The sequence below is a fragment of the Dermacentor variabilis genome, chromosome 4 (assembly GCF_050947875.1).
Source record: "Dermacentor variabilis isolate Ectoservices chromosome 4, ASM5094787v1, whole genome shotgun sequence".
NCBI lineage: Eukaryota > Metazoa > Arthropoda > Arachnida > Ixodida > Ixodidae > Dermacentor > Dermacentor variabilis.
Genome location: NC_134571.1, coordinates 166,564,176 through 166,585,611, shown reverse-complemented (window position 1 = coordinate 166,585,611; position 21,436 = coordinate 166,564,176). Strand labels below are relative to the sequence as shown.

General features: G+C 47.4%; 1 protein-coding gene and 1 pseudogene across 1 annotated transcript in view; both read right to left on the bottom strand.

Annotated features, from left to right (window-relative positions):
* The window catches only part of LOC142579919 (caprin-1-like), a 34,666-nt gene extending 16,966 nt beyond the window's left edge, over positions 1–17,700 (bottom strand). The window contains exons 1-5 of the mRNA XM_075690592.1: positions 17,519–17,700; positions 16,904–16,966; positions 10,593–10,679; positions 9,768–10,095; positions 4,044–4,225 (exon numbers count right to left, since the gene is read on the bottom strand). Coding sequence (XP_075546707.1) covers positions 4,044–4,225; positions 9,768–10,095; positions 10,593–10,679; positions 16,904–16,966; positions 17,519–17,632 — 774 coding nt within the window. The 5' untranslated portion in view covers positions 17,633–17,700. The remainder of the gene's footprint in view (positions 1–4,043; positions 4,226–9,767; positions 10,096–10,592; positions 10,680–16,903; positions 16,967–17,518) is intronic.
* Positions 13,606–13,781, bottom strand: LOC142580577 (U2 spliceosomal RNA; annotated as a pseudogene).
* Positions 17,701–21,436: the final 3,736 nt, after the last annotated feature.

Sequence of the window (21,436 nt, the reverse complement as noted above, 5' to 3'; positions counted from 1 at the left end):
CGAGAATGCCTCGTCTATGTGATGTCGTGGGATGCGTGAACGGTTCATGGAACTTGGCCAAGGGTAGTTGCAGCGGTGAATCCAACGTTACTTATCACTGTGTGCTAACGGGTGAACCTCTTCGTTCAAAGTGGTTGAGTGCCGTACCTCTACCACAGCGTGTTGCCAAAGAGCCAAAAAATCGCATAGTGTGCTCGCTGCACTTTCGTCCAGAGGATTACGAGTTCAACGCCGACTTACTGAAGTCGTGTGGAGTGCCTTTCAAAGCAATGCTTATTTTTGGGTTGTATGTCTCATAAGCTACCTGTTCTGTAATTAGCAGCTAATTCAACTGCAAAGTACCAAAAAAAAAAAAAAACCGCTAGTTTTGAGGCCACCGCGGCCCAGAAAACACACGCAAATGCTGAAATGAAGTCAAACTTCGCGCGCGCGCCATCCCCAGCCCATGCGGCCTGCCCACGCCATCTTAGTGTCGTTTTCACCGTGAATTCTTTGTCTCTGTTTTGCCGCCTTGCAAAATGGCATCGTCGGCACGGTTGAGGCGCTATTGGCGTTTTCCCGCGATACGATGTGGAGCGCTGATTGGCCGGAGCAGCGCATTCAAATCCCGCGTGTTTAAGCTTAAGCGCGCGCCTGCCATTGGCTGTTGCGCGGGCAGCGGCAGCTGCTCCCTTTGATGCCGCACCCGCTGCGCTCACATCGTTGCCCCTTGCGCTGTCCGCCTCAATGTGAGCTTGCGAGCTGCTGATTGCCTTGCACTATCTTTCAGATTATTTTCTCAGCTTTTTTTTTTCTCGCTAGTTCTTCGCTGCACGCGATGCCAGCAAAGCCCAATACAGTGCAGATGTTCGGTGCACGGGAATGTGATATGTGTCTTGTACGAGCATAGAACTTCCTATCTTCTGCAGCGAGTGCTTACTGGGCAGAAGCTTTTCAGCGGCGTAACTGTGCTGTCGGCTGTCGCCAGTCGAAAATCCAACACATTGAGTGTGCCTGGAGCCGTAAGAGTTAATTAAAAGCTCCGCAGGAGCTTTCTAATAAAAAGAAAAAAGAAAAGAAAGTGTGTTCAACTTTAAGGCCCGTTTTCTCTGAATGAATTTTTTCACTAGTAGTGGTGCTGGGGAGGCGTATCTCAAGAACCGCTTTTCAGATTTGTGTGCCGTTTTTTATTCTCTTCCCGAATTACTTTGCCCGGGGGTAACAGGCTTCCTTTTTTGAAAGCTAGTGCAATTAATTGATATTAAGCAATTAAGTCTTGATGAATGTGGTCATTACTGGCTACATCAAATTCAAAGTTGTGCTAAAATTTTTTGGAGGGGAACTTAAAGAAAAGTGCTCTGTTGTGCCCTGGGATGTTTATCAAAGGATCATCACAGTGAATTTCAGCTTCCTACGATGCCCTCGCATTTCTCCAGGCTCTTCCTCAGGCATATACATGAATCACCTAGTTAGACCTCAATAACTCTGGAACTAATAAACACATCTTCGTTGAAACTTTGCAGTTCCCGATAGTTCGGTGGAAGTTTCATCTGGATATCTTAGAAAATAAGAAAGTTCGGTCTCCAGGGTAGCCTCCCCCCTTAAACATTCCACGTAGACTAAGCATTCGCCTTTAGTGTCCCTTTCAGTAATACACTTGGCTTTGACAGTCCTTGTCCCCATCACAGTTCTTCAGAAACCCTGCCAAATAGGCTGACATGTACGCATAGAAATCCTACACACTAAAGGCATGACCACACGGAGCACGGAATATGAGTCTTGCTAAGTGTATATGTGCGCATATGCATCTCCCTACACATGTGAAGGGAAGGGCGAGCAGCAATACGATACTCACACAAGTGAGTGCTGCACTGCATTTGCCACAGTGCTGCTAGAATCACTTTTGAAGGAAACGTTTATGGGTTTGAGGAAAGTATTCCTAACTTGCTCAGAGTTAATCATGATTAAGAAATGTGAGCCCGATAGAGCTCAATCGTGATTGAAAGTGCGCCTCATGTAACACCCATACAAAGTTTTGAGCACATGCCTGTTACGACAACACTGGACATCCCATTCTCCTTGTCATGTGCTTATTCTTATAGTGCTTGTCCTTTGCCGGCCAAGGTGTAGGCCGAGGCTCAATGCAGGCAACCAGCAGTTCATTATTGATAGCATTCATCGTCTTGGTGTGATACGGAAGCAACGGTGGCTCCCAGTGTCTCAGCACGTTTCTGAAACAACTCGTTTCCAAACCCATGCTGGAAGTTTACATGCCGGCCATTAAGCAGGCACATAGACTGCCACTTCCGTTGCGTACACTCGAAATGACGCTCCCAATCAAACCCTGCCTGATGTGCGCACGGCCTGTGTATCTGCCCTCATGGGACACATGGGACAAGCACGCAGAGCCTCGCAGATGTGAGACACATAGACGGGCACGTACAATTAACCCCCTGTGGATCAGCCCGAAGGACACAACAGCAGTGTGTCACTTTTAAAGCTGACAGGGTTACATCCCAGGCACTGCCACTCTATTTCTCATCAGTGAGAGAGGTAATTTCTAAAGCTTTTGATTTTTCTAAAGCTTTTAGTAGCGTAGCTCATGGTCGACTAATATCCAAATTATCAGCTCTTAGACTAGACTCGCTTACATTAACTTGGACCCGGAATTTCCTTTTTCACCGTCAACAGTTCACAGTGGTTAATAACTTCTCTCCCCGTTGCCATGTATCTTCCGGTGTTCCTCAGGGAAGTGTTTTAGGGTCCCTTTTATTTTTATGTTAGTGACCTACCACTTAACATATCATGCATGCGCTTATTTGCGGATGATTGTATCATATATCGTACAATTACAGATGTCGCAGACCACGTCGCTTTACAAAATGACCTTAACTTTATTTCCCATTGGTGCAAAATCTGGCTTATGTCCCTTAACCTATCCAAATGCAGGCTCATAACCTTCAGTCGCAAACGTAATAATTCTAGCTTTACATATGTCTTGGATACTATACCTGTATCCCAAGTTCCATCATTTAAGTACCTAAGTGTGCATCTAACACATGATCTTTCCTGGGCCTTGCACATCACCACCATTTGCGTCAAGGCTTCCAGAACTTTGGGTTACTTACGTCATAATTTGTGAAACTGCCCAACCAATGTCCGTAAACTCGCCTACCTGACATACGTCCGTCCTCAGCTAGAGTTTGCATCATCAATTTGGTCTCCTCATCAAAAATATCTAATTTCCATGACAGAAGCGATACAAAACAGTGCTGCTCGTTTCATCTCTCAAAAATACAGCCGTCATCTCACCCCCCCCAGCATAACTCAAATAAAAACTGAGAATACTCTCGAATCCTTAGACACCTGTCATTCTGTCGCTATCGTTTGTTTGCTACAGAAGTATATAAACTGCGCTTATCTTTCACCTTTACCCCTAGAATCCCCCATGTGCATGTCTAATCGATTAAACAACCATCGCTCTTTCAAACGCATCTACGGCCACATGCAAGCATTCAACTCATCTACACTGCCCAGAGCAATAACATTATGGAATGATCTTCCCAACGAAATTGTTTCAGTAACCGATCACGCATCGTTCCGCAACCAAGCGTATCAATCTTTAAAACTAACTATGTTTCGTTGTGATTACGTGGGGGTGTATTGTCGCCATTTCTTTCTTTTTTTTTTGCGTACCAGTTGTTGCTGGGCGCTTATTGCCTTTCCCTTGAACAGGCTGTATGTCACTTGTGCATCTTACATTCTTGCGTTATCCCGCCTTTGCAAACAACCTTTTTGTAGCTATAGTGTACTTGTGTCATGTTAACCTTTCTTTTATTTATTTGTACTATGTAACCACATTGTACTGTATGATCTGCGTTGCTTCTGTTGAACTTGTGTTTGATTCAATAGCCCCCCTTAGTCGATGTTCCTGACGGAACCTGCAAAGAAACCTGAACAAATAAATAAATACATGCTACATGCTGGAAGTGGGTTCTACAGAGATTTATGGCATCGGTCTCTCATTTCGAAACGTGAAGCCCCTTAAGTCTCCCCCAGCTCACCTCGCTGACTGGTGACTCGTCCCCCATGACAAGCGGCACCTCCTGTGGCTGCTGCTCCTCTTCCTCGGTGGCCGTGGCATCCTCCTCGGAAGCAGGAGCTGCGGGCGTCGTGTCCTCTCCAGACGTCCCAGAGAAGTACGTGCTGTGCTGTACCTCCAGCAACACCTCCCGCAAGGCCTTGTCTGTTTAGTGCGTCCAGAGTCAAGGAATTGTACACACGGCTTGTAGCACGTCAGGCAGCACTGCACCCTAACTTGCTCATGTGGTACGCTAGAGGACGCACGGTTTCCTACCAAGATTAGCAGAGGGATGTGTGCTGCTTGTGTCTATGTATTGCACTGGAAGTAGGGAAGTTCAGCCACCAGCAGAATAAGTACGTTCTGCCTGCCAGCGGCAAGTTCAAATTATAATGAACTACAGTTCACCAATTTTTCAGACACACCCGCTTTTTCAACCGCCTTCGCAGCACCCCCCAGAGCCCCCCAATAAAGCCAACATATGCGGATGTCTGAAATTTCAGGTGCCGAAACGCTTCACTGCCCCATACGGCAGGTTTGAAATGGCATAATGAACGCAACTGCCACCATTTTGACGATTACCTTGTAGCCTCGAACCAGTGCTGTTGCAAGCTGACCCAGAGGCCGTCGTATCTACAACCAAGGCATTGCTAAGCCTAGCTGCTTCGACGTTCGCTACCCTGCTATTCGGTGCAGCGGTTTTCATTAAAAGGATTCTGTGCTCTCAACATTGGCACTGACTCCGCCTTTGTTATCTTTGGTGATGGCTTCCAAGCGCGGAAAGCATTGTAAAAGCAAGGGTCAAGCATTGCACAATGCCGGTCCCCAAAAGTCAACTTCGTTGCAACACAGCGGCGTAATGCGGCGAAGCATACGAGAATTGAAAAAGGACGCCTATGGGTGTTCCTTTTTTTACTAATGCCCCCATTACTAATTTATACTAATGGCAGCAGTGGCCTTGATCCAGTTAGTGGCAAGGTTCTGTTCATAAATGTTTACTGACGCAATGCCGTGAGCAGCAAAACAGCCTTCTGCTGTGGCAGTGATGACCCATCAGATGGCCCCTGTGCTTTGGCTTCCCCACAATTTGTGTCGGGCAGAGGACTACAGGGGCCCACACGGTGGGCCCACAGCCTCAACAAGCACGTCCTCATCACGTGGGCCCATCACTCCCAATGCTTCCAGCACCTGCACCAGCCGCACACAGACCCCAAGTCAAGTGCCATTTCCCTGCCGCTGTGCGGTCGCCAGTGCACCGTACAGTCAATCCCCGTCATAACTATGCCTCAAAAGGACCCTCACCAGGTCTGGCCATATTGAGCTGACAAGTGCAGTGCATACAATGCGTGCTCACGATCGTGTCTGCCAAGAATTACGTTCCTACGAGCCGCAGAGAGGGCTGAAATTTCAAACTAAATGCCGTTTGCCCTACTCCTTGCGGGCACCACGCTCCAAGATGATGGGGGAGGGGGGAGGCGGTGACGCTTATCAGCAAGTGCGCCTACATGCATGTATGCGCGATGACGTCACTCACAGTGACCCGTGACACTTCGAGAATTATTCAAGGCAGCATCTGTTATTCGTGTAATTTGTTGCTTCAACAGATGAAGTAAAGTTTGGAGAAATAATAATACGCACAAACCGGGTGACCGCATGTTTTTGTTTTAGTTTGTACCACAGTAAGAGAGATGTACTTCCATTTCGTCTGTTTCCACGTTGTGCAGTCACGCGCGCTGAGAGCGAAACTGACATTTTCTACCGTGTCCCAGTGTACGACCATGCTCTGATCTGCTTGCTTGTGCGCGCAACCGTCAGTGGAAGTGCGCCACGCAGCAGAAATGCGAGGAGGGAAAAAGAACGAAAGAAAAAGTGGGGTCCGTGATGTATGACTCATGCAATTTTCTAGCTCCGGTATGGGAAAACACAGGGAAGGAATTTCGCTTGCGGAGGCTAGACGGGGCAGGTGGAGAGAGAGTATTTCTTGGCAGTGATGCTCGCCTCCTGAAATCATGGATTCGTGGCACTGAAATATTTGTCTAGGCTATTACTGTATTTACTCGAATCTAATGCGCACTTTTCCCGATAGAATGGGACCAAAAATTGTATGCCAGTTAGAATCGAGTATGGCCCTAAATCTGCGTTACCATATTGCCATCGGCGTTTCACTATGACCCCCTCGTATACACTTCCGAGCCTAGCTGCCATAGCTTCCTCCACGTGCTGTAGCGTGTTTGCTTAGGTTAGTCCACCGTCAGTCTTCCTGTTTTCTCTGTTTGCTCTGTCAGCATGGATTTGCCAACTGCAAAGTCACGCCAAGTTCATCACGATGCTGCAACTAATAAAACGAAAGTGATCTCTTGTGCAGAGATGTTGGAAATCGGGCCACGTCACGAGTGTTCGGAGTTGACGAGCCTGCGTGCAGACTGGAGCAAACAGTAGAGGCATTCTACTCCAGCGGCTGCTACGTTCTTGAAATTGATCCGTGATGGAAGCAGTCTATGCCCTCCACGCATCTAGACGCCACCGCACTGTGTTCTGGTCTTCTCACGTTGAAGCTAAAGCCCCTCCATACACGTTTCCGCCGACCAGGTTAAGTACCGCCAGCCTGCCCTCCTCCTCCACGCTCCTCTCACACTCACCGCCTTAGCTTCCGGCGTCAAGCGGAACTTACGTAGCTGCAGCTTCCTGTTTCAAGTGGAAGTGACGCTATGTTTTTTAGCATTGTTTACTTTCGCGTCGATGGAGAGGCTTTAATTGCACCAGCTGCAGTTTAAACTGTGAATGTGATCCCATCCAAAAGCGACTGCCTTTTGCAATCAGCAATCTGCTCGTATTCGCTGCTTCGCGTCAACCTGTGACGGGTTGTGCCACGAGCGACAACGTGCAGTGGAATTAATGCCCAGGCGCTTGGAGACCCCTGCCATTTTTCGTGCATTTGGAAAACAGCGACTGCAAACTACTTCAGCGGAATACAACAGCTTGTCCCCTTTGCATTCTTCTTATGGTGACTGCCACAGCTCTGCTAAGCACGCACGGGTGTCTCACCATCGTCTAACAACAGTCAAAGCGGAAATTCCCGCAACGCAACTCCAGGAAGCGGAAACGCCGGAACCGGAAATTTTTAAACCGGAAATGCCGGAACCGGATTTGGTGTGAGGGGAAAAGGCGGCGCACAACAAAGGTTGTCGCTACTTAAGAAAGCGGCCGTGGTGCGTGGATGCAGGGGCTTTAGTTGAAGCGAGAGGCCACACTAAGGTCAATTCACTCGCTCCTGCTGCCGCACTTCCTCACTCCAACGCTTCATCAAAGCGTTTCAGCAGCCATTAAGCAAGACGTGCTCATGTTTGCTTGAGCGCGTGCGACAATATGCTTATTAATTTAGTTAGCAAGCTAGTGTTTGAAAGTTTATACGACCGACAAAAGTACTTTTCTTAAATTTTGTATAGCTGTCTACTAATTGGCTATCACAATCGATGCTGCAACTTTATCGCAACTTCTGTGCATTGAGAGTAAATCTGTTTTTCCAAATGAGAGAAAGTTGTATTTCTGTATGAAAGATTGAGGTGCGTGGTACTGTAAAGAACTTCTCTTTCTTTAGGCCACAGCAAACAGGTGCACATTGCAACTGAGGGTGCTTTTTTTATTTCCTTTTTTTTTGGTCATGGAAAGCAGGTGCACGTTAAAATCAATGTTGCATAGGAATCGAGTAAATACGGTAATAAACCAATTTGAAACATTCTTGCAATAGAAGGCTCCCAAGAGGGCATGCAAGAACTTCCAGTGTACAACCAAAATTTGCTATGTGGCCTGGTGAAAGGCCCTTTAATCCTTTGAGGGTAGATTTTTTTTGCCATACGCGGCCGCCCAGGCTCGATTTTTTTATTGCAGATTCCACTTCTTAGGGACTTATTTCGAAAAAAAATATACCGTAATTTTTCTAGGGCGATCGTAAAGCGAGAGAAATATATTTTGCGTTGGTATATATGTACTTTTCATTCATGAATTACAACAATAAAAAAGGAAATTAACTTATAAGAATAAAAAATTTGACGCATTACTATACATATAGTTCAAGGCTTTAAAAATGTGCACACGAGAAAATTTCGCAACTCTCACCTGTTCCTGCTCTTACACTAATATTTACGCCCATAGCGTAATCGAACTGTGTAGGTGCGCGCACTCAAGAAAACTGTGTGGTTGTGTGCCCATCGAAAAAGCAAAAGGTGTGACAAACTTCCGCTAATCCATCTTATCGCCAAACAGAAGCAATTAGTTTTCGCGAGCATCGAAAAAAAAAAAAGCAATGGATACGCATGCACAGTGGCATCCTTATGTCACCTTTGTGAGCACTAAACGAGCGAGAAACAAGCGGTAGCCTTTTGAGCGATTACTAACGAAATAGCCATCAGTTTTGCAAGCGAAAGAAGCCGAAACCGCCCGTGGAACAAAACGCAAACCGCCGCCCGCCTGCGCGCCAATGCACGAGCGGTAGTATACAGACGTGCGGGGGCAAACAAGCTCTAAAACAAACCATGCAACGAAAACCGAGTGGGAGGCACGCGAAATAAATTCCCTGTATTCCTACATAGTGGCAGCACATGACAGAAAAGAAAAAGTTAGGAAATTGGCGCACTGTTTAAACATACAGACGGCGCCGTAAATATACAGCATCGACCATTTTCGGACTTCTTTGCGACACCGTATATTTATGTCATTGACCCTCAAAGGGTTAAGTAATGCCGAACCTCATTAATTCGAACGTTCGGTTTATTCTGACTGACGCTGTGGTCCCATCAAAGTTGTGTATATTAATGGTTGAAAACGGGCAGTAATTCTAATGCACAAGCATTTGCTATGGTTAATTCGAACATACTGCGCTCCGACAATGCTCTCAGTAGAGCGCCAAATCAAGCGACTGCGTTTCTGACCAGCATTCCTATGACCTCGCCATAGAGGAAGAGCTTAGGAAACCAGCCTCAATGTTGCACGCTAGGAAAGGAAGAAAAAAGAAACAGCGGAAATTTGTGCGCAGGCATACATCATTGACTGCTGCTGTTAGTGACAGGTGTCCTATACAGTCAATGACAGATTTTCTGCACCCCCAATTTTTCGGACATGTCCAATAATTCGGACGGCTTCGCAGCACTGCCATGTACGGCATAGAGTCAATGTATAAGAATGCCTGAAATTTCAGATGCGAAAAGAAACCTTCACTGTCTGATTTTGCTAACTTTTTCCATGACTGCAGGCCCGAAACGGCATTAATTGAAGCCACCACCGCCACCATTTTGATTATCTCGCCACATCTAACAGGCATTCTCGCACGCAGATGTGTCAGTTGCAGCCAGAATGCCCAGTCCTTGGTCCTTTGGTCCCCAAACGTTTGCCCGAGTGTACACAGCTGGCCATCAGTGATTGCATTATTCTGCATAGCAGTCTCAGCACAGTTTGAAGCTTCAATAAGTAGCCTGCCTGCCTTGCCTAAACACCGTGCCTTGTAAGAAATACAATGTGCTGGCCTTTCAGGAGGAAATTCGGTATTTCATGGGAGCACAGAGGGCCGACGCTGCAGGGGCGAATGACTCTTGCATTCATGGGCCTCTCAATGGCTGCATTTTGTTGCAATGATTGACAGCGGATGTGCACGTTAAAGCTTTGCGGGGTCCCAAGCTCCCCTTCGTCTCTCCAAACGACACCGTAAGGATACAGGTGGTGTCCAGCAGAGGCCGCGGTCGTGCATCTAACAGGGCCACCAGGTGTTCCGCTGCCTGCGTCAGGAGGCTCGGGAAGGTGCCTGGCTCGCACTCCTCCCTGTCGGGGGCCACCAGCTTGTACAGCTGGTCCAGTTGGTCCAAGGTCTCTGCCGACAGGCGCGGTGCACCTTCCTCGCCGTCCAGAAAGCACTGGCGTACTGCAGGCGAGCCCAGGGCCATCAGCACATCCTGCACCTCCAACAGCTCGCGCACTCGCTGAGCCTCCCGTGCCTGACGGTCCAGCTGTTCCCGACGCGCCTGGCGCTTCGTCTGGCGCAGGTGCTGCGTGGATACCCACAATGCGATTGGGCACAGTTGCCAGCACTAGTGGGAAATGGAACATCCCGTAACAGCAATGCCTGTACAAGTAAAATAACCTCAGCAATGCAATGTCAACACTATGCAGCAGTCCTGGCCAATCCCTAAGTGCCACTTTAGATGGTGTTCTTGCAGGCACAACATTCACTACATGTAACACTTGTGCACACAGAGCGTGAAAGGGTCTTCAAAGGCTTGAGACTGATGTGCACAACTGTTGACCGACCCTCACGACACCAAACTTGCCCACCAGATCAGTCACATAATACAGCACCAGTACAGCTGTTTAACCCTTCACGCACAATCTGGCAAGCCTTCTTATAAAACAATTTCCTCAAATTTCAAAGTCAAAGCTGCCGCTGTACGAACCAGTCAAGAAATCTCTTTTCTCGCATGTGGCTTCTTGCCCCTTTCAGAACACTATCAGCTAGAGTGCGCAAAAGTAAGCAAAAGCCACAAACCTCCTGGACAACAGCAGTGACACTTTTCTGCAGCTCCTTTGTCAACTCAAGAGTCTCCTGCACCTGGTCATATTTGCCAACTGCTGCCTGCAGAATGAAACAAGCGAATGAAAAGCTGGCACGTTAGAAGCCCAAGGAACAACATCTTGTAGTAGAAATATAAGCACAACACCTAGACCAATAAAAAGCTCCTTTGCAAGAATTTATACACTAAATCACAGTGTCACCCAACAGTGCGAGGGACAATATTTCATTGCAGCAGTTAGGTTCACAAAATAAACATTTGTGAACCTAAGAGTAAACATTTACAGAGGCGTGTGGAGGGCCTGCATGGAATTTTTGTGCAGACGCCGAGCTGGCCGATCCTACACAAACCCACTCGCAGTACATTAGACTGGCAACTTCCTCGCGCTCCAGAGTTCGTGCAGCGTGTTTTACATCTGGCTGGTCGAAATCGAGCTGGGAGCTTATAACCAAAAGCAGAGTTCCAAGGACATGGCTGATGCACCCTCTCACTTTATGCATGAGCATTCCTCCCACAGATTGCCATAACTGTTTTTTTTTTTTATCACATCGGTACATGGCAAAATTGCCGAATGACAAGGACAGTGGGGGAAGAAAGCTGCGTCATCGTGGTGTCGCTGACTCCACCATTCTCCAAAAACAGTGCAAGAGTTTACACATGGATGTATTTTGGAAAATAAACAATGCATACAATGAACTGTACTTCTCTGATATTGAGTATGTCCCCTGTACTTAATATATATATCTTGTCTTCACATGTGTCAGCCAGCCTCCAAAGACATTATAATTTGTCATATCTGTGGGTTATATATTCATGTTCCACTGCCTAAGGCTCAAAGCAATCCAGAGGTTAGGAGAGCAGAGCACTAGAGTTTTTGGTCTTTTGCCCAAGACATGTTTCAATATATGTATGGAGGCAACAGAAGAGAACTCAAGCCTTCACCTTCCAACGAAAACGAGACATACCAGACAAGGGAAACCCATGCGTCCACTGAGGAATGTCCATACACAAGCACTTGAATGTTTACATCATTTACACTATGTTGACACCACACTGCAGTTTTATAAGAAAAATTATATGGTGCTTAGGAGATGCTTGACATGGCTCACTCACTCATTCATATCATGAACTTAAATGGACAAATCTGCCTGCTCACTACGACGCACAGCCATTGCCATCCCTTGCAACATCATTTGTCTTCCACGAAATATGCGTAAACAGGACCGTCCACCTAGGTTGATGCACGTTGAGCTATTGCACAGTCCCTTTTAAGTATCTTGCCACTTAAATGAAGCTTACATGGAGCTCTGCCACCAATAACTGGCCATGCAAGTGTCGGAAGCCCACTGACTGGCAACATTAACGGTAATTTCACCCCCCCTTGTTCCCCTGCCCCCTGTAACACCTGTGTCAATACTTTGAGCAGATATGCACGTGGTGTTGAGTGCACGTAAAAATGGCTTTATTAACCTGCAGCGATGGAAGCTGCACTTGGTCTTTGGGAGCAGTAACCCACTGCTCTGATGCAAAGAGGAAAAGCTCATACTTTCTGAAATACTGCATTCAATATTGTATTTACTAAGTAGCTAGTACCCTTCTTCAAATTGTTCCATTTATTATATAAAAAGATGAAGAGAAATTCAAATTTAACCCTAATTCAGGTAACTGCACTTCAATAATGAGTCAATAATTATAATAAAGACGATAATCACACATTTATCGTGATAGCAATTATGCGGAGTCTCCAGGTGAATTTGTGCGGATGGCGGTGGTGTCAGCATCGCCGTGGGGTTTCGTGTAATGTCCATATGTTCTAAAATCATGCCCGGGTGCTACACACGCTGTAGCTGTGAGCGAAAGCCTGCAAGGGCGAGGCGAGAAGGATGGCTGCTTGAAGCGCGGCGCCTTCTCGTGCATGAAAAATATTCCGAATTAGGAGCAGGCGCGTGTTGGCGTAGGCTTGGCGCAACACCTGCGACCATTTGGTGCAGCACTTCCATCCCTGGTAAGCTGCATGTTGTCCGCTACAGCACTGACATTAAACACTACTTATTCAACAGCAATGAAAAGTGTGCTCGAAATCTTCAGTAGAATAAAATATTCTGGCTTGCTGGCACACTGACACAAATCTCAGAGGCCATACAATGTACCATTAATTCCTGGGGTTGAAGCCCAATACCCAAATGTTTACCTTATCCTGGCGAATTACTATAACTGCAGAGAACAGGTTCCCTATCATTTCATGAAAAAGAAAAAAAAACATGGTAACATTTTAAGACCTGTACAGATTATTCAGCATTCCCCATGAAACAATTATTACTCAGTTCAATTATTTAATAACCTGGTGGACTGGGTAGTGAAGTGGACTGGCTTATTAACCTTTTCAGTGTCGGGTTTTTGGAGGAGGCACACCCTCAGTGTCGAGATTTTTTTTTCTCATTGCAAAATGAACACAACGGTTTATTTTAAGTTATTTCGAATGGAAAGATTCCACGAAAAATGGAAAATGCACTCTTAGTATGGTCCTCACTATAGTAGAGAATGTATGGGTACGTCGGTGGCACTGAAGAGGTGACCAGTGTGATTGCACAATGCAAACATGAATGAATCGCACAATTGCCAGTTTGCTTTGAACCAATGATTTGCTTTGGCTCCAAATGTCATGTGTTCCGACAATGGCCAGCAATTGCCTTTATGTTGCTGCTGTTTAGTCAACCTCTCAAGGACACACTGCCAGACCTGGACATCTGCAGAGCTTTTCGAGAAACCAATATGGATTCTGTTTGCACTGTTTGGCGATCACAATGTTTCCCTTTTACGAGGTCTCGAGCACATTTGCTCATTAGGGTTCAATATTGGAAAGGAAGGGAGAGTTGCCAACTCTTCAGTGGACAAGTGGACAAGGTGACAATGACTGACCCTCTCAGTGGCAGACTTTCTTTACAGCGAAGCTGTGTATGGCTAGGGTTTCACGCATTTTTGTTCTAAAAACCTTGGACCAATCCTGGAGATAGTGCAATACCAGGCCGACCCTCGGTGCAGGTGAAGCAGGCTTCAAGCACTCCACTGACTTGCAAAAATAAGTTTACTATCCTGGGTCCAAACAGGACTCATATCCGACATTAAGTTGATAAGAACAGATACTACACTTTGACCCACGTTGTCCAAGTCTACGTTCACACCACTCTCTCTTTGTTGGCGTTCGAAGCACTTTCCTTCTGCTCCCCTGTGGTGGCCGTCACTTCAATATGTCCCCGTTTAGTTTTGTCCAGCTCTTCACGGCCGCAGTCCGATCATCCACGCGAATTTATATAGATATCACAGTAAATTAGTCCGTGCCTTTGTTCAAAGTTCTGCGTTACTTCCATGTCGTCTGCTAAACAGCTTTGCTGGCTATCCACATTCACAGAGTGGTATGGCTAACAATTTTTCTTTTTCGCTAACAACTGGTCACGGCAGACGCAACTCGCTAAACAGGACTTGGGAAGCAAATTAGCGATCCTCGACCAGGCCTGGCAAGTCGCAACCGCCAGCACCAGGGCCCTGGAAGAGGGTCTCCACCAGCAATAACCAATTTTGATAAAGTTTCTTCTCTCTCAGTCCTATTATCTCAAGTTACAAAAAAAAAAAAAAAAAAAAAAAAGGTTCAGAAGTCGCCTAGCTAACACAGCTGCCAATACAAATAAAAGTATACTCTGAAGGGCTACAGGGTCAACGACCCAGAATGACAAATGAAACTACCCTTCCATCTGTGACAATGAAGATCCAAGCTGTCAGGCATCACAAGAAAATCTGGTTTATGAATTGTCATTCCGGTAAAAGAGCCAGAGAGAGGGAGGGAGAGTTGGGATACCTGGTCATTCCAAATGGGTAAAGTCTAGACACGGGACATTCACAAGGGAGTCGAGACTGTCCTGTTAAATAAGTGCCGTTGGCAACCTTACCTATGGCAGGCATTCAGTGGAGGGCTGCAGATCAATTTTCACCTTTAGATTCTTTCAGAATGCACGCAAAGCTGCCACTATTGTGGGTGTTGGACTCCATTTCTGGAAGCTTTGCCCAGGTGGCAAGTGCTTGAACATGCTTCCATTTTATGTTAGTACTGGTATGTTGTGTCAGTAACAACCTTACCTCTCTGCTGCATTAGTGTTACCCTGACTTGTTCTCTTCTTGTTACAGAAGCCCCCCTAAAGCCCAGAGCTTTGGGACCTCCTCCTCCTGTATATTTTATTGCCGCGTATACTTCCATGAATGAATGAATGTTTCTTCTTGCACCCAATGACTCATGGTAAAGCAGGCTGATGGGAATGCTGAAAGTAAGCACCCAATGACTCATGCAGGCACTTGTGCATTACAATCATTCATCGTGCTATTGCTGTCAGTTCAATTATGCAGAAAGGTGCATAAAAATTTGTCTTAAGGTTTAACGTAGCAATAGCTGTGTCCAATAAACTATAGCCAATTTGAGATTTAGTTACACGACTCAGTATTAAAAAGTAGAAGCCTAATTTTTACCCCCCTTGGATGCTATTTTATTTCAAATTTTCCTATTCGAACATCCCTGCATTTTATTACGCAAACTGCAAGAATCAAACAAGCCAAGCTGGCTGCTGCATCAGTAGTTACAATGCTAGCAATGTACTTCTGCAATGCAACTCAATGCCGTTGGCAGCCCAGAATTTTCAACTGTCTACAAATATGTATTCTTTTATGGGGACAAGCAAACAGATCCTCTATGGGATGCAGTACATGGGGGAAATGCATGAAATGTTTTTGCTATCTCCCGTGCTATTTCAGCTACTGCTCATGAAAACTAAAATAACCAAGCCTTAATGTTGTAGCTGGTGACCATGCTGGCACCTGAAGGCATGCTACTAATGCGTTAACTGAGCATCTGCTGAAATGCCAATACAAGCCACATGTCAGACAAAGTAGCCCAATTTAAGGCATACACACAAATGAAAAAAAAAAAAAAAAAAAGAAGGGTTCACCTGGCATCAACCCTAGGCAATTACAATGTGAAGGCAAAACCAGTGAAGCTAGAAATCACTTTAGCACAACAAAGGCATCCGATTACAAAACCAGCATCAAGATCAATGCCACCCTGCAGCTAGGGCATGCACTGCTAACCAGGAGGAGGCGTATATTAATTTTGACCCCCACTGCGCATTCCTGCTCACAGTATTCACAAAGGGTGCTTGCACTCTAAAAGCCTGAGACGAGTAGACCGCCATGTAGAGCTGGGACTAAACGATCACGAATTAATCACTGCACACCAAGTAACTGACACTTGCATGTGCTGATGATGCCAAACTTTTCTGTCATGAATATGATCACAATGTGTGAGGCCACAGAAATCATGAATAGCTGCCATCAAATTAATGCACTAAGACAACTGGCTGCAAGCAATACGGCGATGCCTGCTCACAAATGCTACAATGTCAGGTTTTGTGTCAAATGCACGACAGTGCAGAGGACTACTGCACTATGGCATATTTCTATTGTAGCATTACAAACTTAAAAAATATGGGCTTCTTATACTCAACAGTGGGCTGCTGACTGCAATGCTAGAACTGTTTTGCTTTACGTGCAAATGCATGCCGAAAGATGCTCAAATATGTAAAAAAAAGGAATGAAGCAGCATCGCCAATATATCGCTTTACAATGGTTCGCCAGTAAAGAGACAAGAGTTCAACCGATGCCAAGCTTCCAGCCGTTATGCCGTCGCCCATATTTGCGGTTCACCAGACAAATTAGGTCAAATCCGGAAGTGGCAGTTTAGCTAGGAAGTAGACAAAAGTGGTAGACTGAGCTTTCTGCTTTTAAAAAAAAGAAAAAGCTGACACAGTGACTCGACTCGCACGTTGTTCACACATGTTCACACATGTGCGCTATCTTGCAAGTCAACGCTCCATGGGGCGACCAGCACACTCAAAACTGAAATCGCAACTATGATACGCGCGTGCCGATTAGGGCGCAATGTACTACACGATGAATGGCACGCTGCGCTGCCACACGATCGTCCCTCTCAAGGGAAACATGCACCGTCCGATGAAACCACGTCGTGAATTAATGTCGGCGTTAACGGGGTCGGCGCAGTGTTCGAGATTAACCCAACGCAATCACGGGGTGCGGCAACTGCACGCTCACTCAAGACGACCGTGCGATGTGGCCAACGCTCAATGTGGCTGTAGCGGCACCTGCAAGCGGCCGCACAAACGGCAGGTGCGATGCAGAAAGTGGACAAAGCGGGGCGGCGGCGGGAACAGCGAGCGACATGACGCACCTTTTGGTCCTCGTTGAGTTCCTTCCCTTGTTCCAGTTCCTTCTTCAGGAGCTCCAACTTCCCCTGCGCGAAAGATCAGAGAAAAGAGTGCACCACGAGTGAACAACGCTTTCTCCCTATTCATTCACAACCGGCGCCCTACTACCAAAAAAACGTGGGCGCCCGGGCGTAGCTGCCCTGCCTGCCATGCAACTAGGCCCGTGTGCGAGGGGGTCATGCTTCCGTGTCACAAAGGTGCAAGAGTGGCAAATAGCGCACAAAACTTCGAGATCCGCTGACACGGTGAGGAATGTTATTCAAACTGACGAGCATTCTCTCTCGGGGCCGACGACAGCCGATACAACCGCAAATGAACGAAACGATAGCTCGCGTGCGCTGCAACAATTTAGGCTTAAAAACATTCCTCTCCTGCCTGAAACTGTCCAATGTGAAATGCAAGGCAATTGTCAGCGCCTGCCGTACTGGACACCGGGTCTGAAAACTGCGAGAACACCTCGTGCAGTGTGTGTTACGTGCTGGATAAGGGCTGCGCAGGTAACCTAGGCTTAGCATGACGTGTAGGGCCGTGGTCGCCGACACGGCTAAGTACAAAAAGTGGTGGGACAGGGAGAGTACCTTGCGCTTTTCGAGGTTCCTTGTCTTCTTCTCGAAAATGGTCACGATGCTCTTGAGGGAGTCCTGGCCCTCCAAAGAGGCCGGTTTCTCGATCTTGGCAGCGGCCGACGGCATACTTTACCCAACAACAGCGTCAAGATCGGCGTGCGTGCCACTCGCGCTGCCCCAATGTGCTACGAGAGTGCGGTTGGTCGGCTGATGCAACTGATAGGTTGTGCGAAACTGCGCCTCCACCAAATCCGGCCGAATTGACATCACGAAATTGAAATCGAAACTGGTTGTTCAGTTCTGTTTTCAAAAGTGATTTTTTTTCATGTGCAGTGGCTATTCTAGCATACTATATAGCAGTTTCAGTTGAAATTACGAGAACATGCTGGTAAACATAATGCAAAAGAAACGCCATACTTGGTTTGATCTAGACAAAAATAAAATTGGGTTGGCTGTATCAGGGAAGCAGCTGCAATGGGGTCGTGGAATGGGCACTAAGGAAGATAAATGACGTAAACAAATTGCAATTTTCACACATGATTCACGCATCTTACTACGCATTTACGCACCTCACATGCTTAACTTATGATACAGCTAGTGGAAGTTTTGCGGTCTAATCTTGCAACCCTTCTCGCGCCTTATTCGGAGTTGGCCCGTTTGTTTTGCAGAGGTTGTTCAGTTGAGGCCACTAGATGTCAGAAACAACACCCCTACTGGTAGCGTCCCAGAGTCCATCAGACAGCCCTGAGTCGCTCCACACCGCCGCAGCGGCCGCAATCGTTGATGGTTTGGCGTTGGGGCTCCTGTGCTAGCCTCAATCTCTCGCACTTGCGCTCCCTGTGGAAACGGACACGTTTCGCCGTGGTAAAAGGAACTGGGTATATCCCTCTATCCTGCTGCCCGAGTCTCCCCATGCCATTTCTAAACACTACGTGTCAAACGCAGGGGCAATAGCCAAGCATGCATGAAATTTCTGCTACAAATGTAAGCCATATGGCTGAGAACCGGTTTGAGTTCGAGGAATTATACCTGCTATATGGCACAGTGGGATCCCTCAAACGCGACCACGCCCATACACGCATCGAAAAACGCACGGCCGAGTAACGCCTCTGAACACACCCGGCTGACACGTGCATGATTGCGTAATGGCTTCTTTCCTCCACAGAACCATACCAAAGCAAGGCGCATGATGTTTTTTTCGCACATTAGGAAGCTTATATACTGGCCTTATGATACAGCTAGTGGCTGACCTAATCTCGCAATTCTGTTCGCTCCCTGTTCAGACTGTACCCGCAGTGGTCAAAGATGGTGGGAATCGCTCCGTCTTGCTACCCGAGTCTCTTCAAGCCATTTCCGGACCCTGCGTGTCTAATGGCGTTTTTCACTGGTCGATCTGGAGCGGCCGCCGAAATCCTCGATCGAGCGCTCGGGTTTCAGGAATCCGAATCGGCCAGCGGAGCGCAAAGACGCTCCGCGGCGGATCACTCAGGAAGTCTGCGTACACGTCGCACGAACCGGTTCTAAAAACCATGCCCTACTTCCGTTCTGTACGTTTCCACGGCAACCAAACTCGCCGTCCCCCGTGTGTAATTTGACCGTGGCAGTCGCATAGCCCGTCATTTCCATGTCGCGCCAGCAAGGATTGTGCATGGACAACGTGCATAGAAGTCTTCGTACAGCACCTGCGTCACTTCGTAATCGCTGTCGTCCGCGCTCTCATCGCTAAACGCGAGCGCTGCAGCAGCACGAGCAGCACCGAACGCAGCCATCTTGCGAACCAACACAATGTTGTGCGCACCAACCGGGTACCGATTTCTCTTGAAGCCGGAAGTGAAGCGAACTATTTCCGCCCGAATCCGCGCCTCGGCGGTGGAGCAAGTCAGAGCGATCCGGTGCGGAGCGAGTTGATCCGAAACGACCAGTGGAACGCGCGAACCCGCTCCAGATCGACCAGTGAAATTCGGTTTCGTTGCCACGGAGCAAGAAATCCTGCTCCGAATCGACCAGTGAAAAACGCCATAACACAGGGCTGCCACAGCCGAAAAAGCGTGAAATGACAGGGGGGGGGGGCGAAATTCACATTTCTAATGGCGTTTTTCACTGGTCGATTCGGAGCAGGATTTATTGCTCCGCGGCAACGAATCCGAATTTCACTGGTCGATCTGGAGCGGGTTCGCGCGTTCCACTGGTCGTTTCGGATCAACTCGCTCCGCGCCGGATCGCTATCACTTGCTCCGCCGCCGAGGCGCGGATTCGGGCGGAAATAGTCCGCGTCACTTCCGTCTTCAAGCGAAATCGGTACCCGGTTGGTACGCACAAGACTGCTTCGCAAAATGGCTGCGTTCGGTGCTGGTGCAGTGCTCGCGTTTAGCGATGAGTGCTCGGACGACAGCGATTACGATGTGACGCAGGTGCTGTACGAAGCCTTCTATGCACGTTGTCCATGCACAATACTTGCGGGCGCGACATGGAAATGACGGACTATGCGACTGCCGCGCTCAAATTACACACGGGGGACGGTGAGTTTGGTTGCCGTGGAAACGCACAGAGCAGAAGTCGGGCATGGTTTCCGGAACCGGTTTGTGCAACGTGTACGCAGACTTGCTGTGTGATCCCCCGCGGAGCGTTTTTGCGCTCCACTGGCCGATTCGGATTTGGGAAACCCGAGCGCTCGCTCGAGGATTTCGGCGGCCGCTCCAGATCGACCAGTGAAAAACGCCATAAGCCTTATGACTGCTGATGAGCACAAGTTTGAGTTTAATAGATTATACCTACTATGGCTGAGGGAGCTGTCTCAAATTCGACGACTCCCGCTCGGATCGACTTATGTACTTGCCGAGCTGTGCCACTGAACGCCGAGCGAGGGGTTTGAATATATGTGGCTCTGATTGCGTAATGCTGGATGGATGGATGGATGTTATGAGGCTCCCCTTTGGAACTACCGGGGCGGTGGGTTGCGCCACCAAGCTCTTGCTATTATACTGACTAATGTCCTACCTAGGTTAAACAATAAAAAAGGAAAAAAAGAACACTGTGAACTACCACACCCAAATTTTCTGATCCCCTATTGCGAAATGTGCTTTCGTACGTCTCCGTCTTTTGTCGTTTCCCTACTTTTCTTCCACCAATCCTCCAATCGCCTCTTGCTAATGCCTATTGTGGACATGTTTACTTTACCACTGCTCCCGCTGAACCCAAGGGCTTCAAGGAGGCCAGTGGTGCCTAAATCGACTGCTGGGTAGACGTCTTCACATTCCAATTAAACTTGCTCCATAGTTTCCCTAGCTTTCCCGCAGCAAGCACATGCTTCTTCTTCCTTCTTATATCTGTTCTAAGGCATCCCGATCTCGCTTCGAAAGGTAATGAGCAATTCCCTTTGAGTTATCATGAATGGTTTCTTTCCTGATTTCGTTTTTTCCTCTTAAGTAGTTACTCATGGCAGGTTTGTTTTCCATTGCCGCCACCCATGACATTATTTCAGCCTCTCTGACTTTCCGTTTGACCTTCTTTGTTCTGTGTTGCCCAACCTACAGGCCGCATACTTGCTGGTTCTTTTCCTCCACTGTGAATCAATGTTTTTCTTGAACAGATACCTGAACACTCTCCCAGCCCATTTACTTTCTTCCATATTTCCCAGCCGTTCTTCATACTCAATTTTACTGCGACCTTCCCTCACTTCAAAACTAGTCCAGCCCATATCACCCTGCACAGCTTCATTGTAGTCTTCCCTCATGGCGCGACAAGGGCGCCATCTATGGACGCGATGCGTGCGCGATCAAACAATACACCCTGGTACCAAAGCAAGGCACTTGGGGAGTACGGTTGCAAAGATATCAGCGAGAATAGTACAAAATATTTTGTTACATGCTGTCTTGGCAAGCAACCACCCATAGACCTCTCGCGTCAAAAAAGACAAGAAAACGAACTACT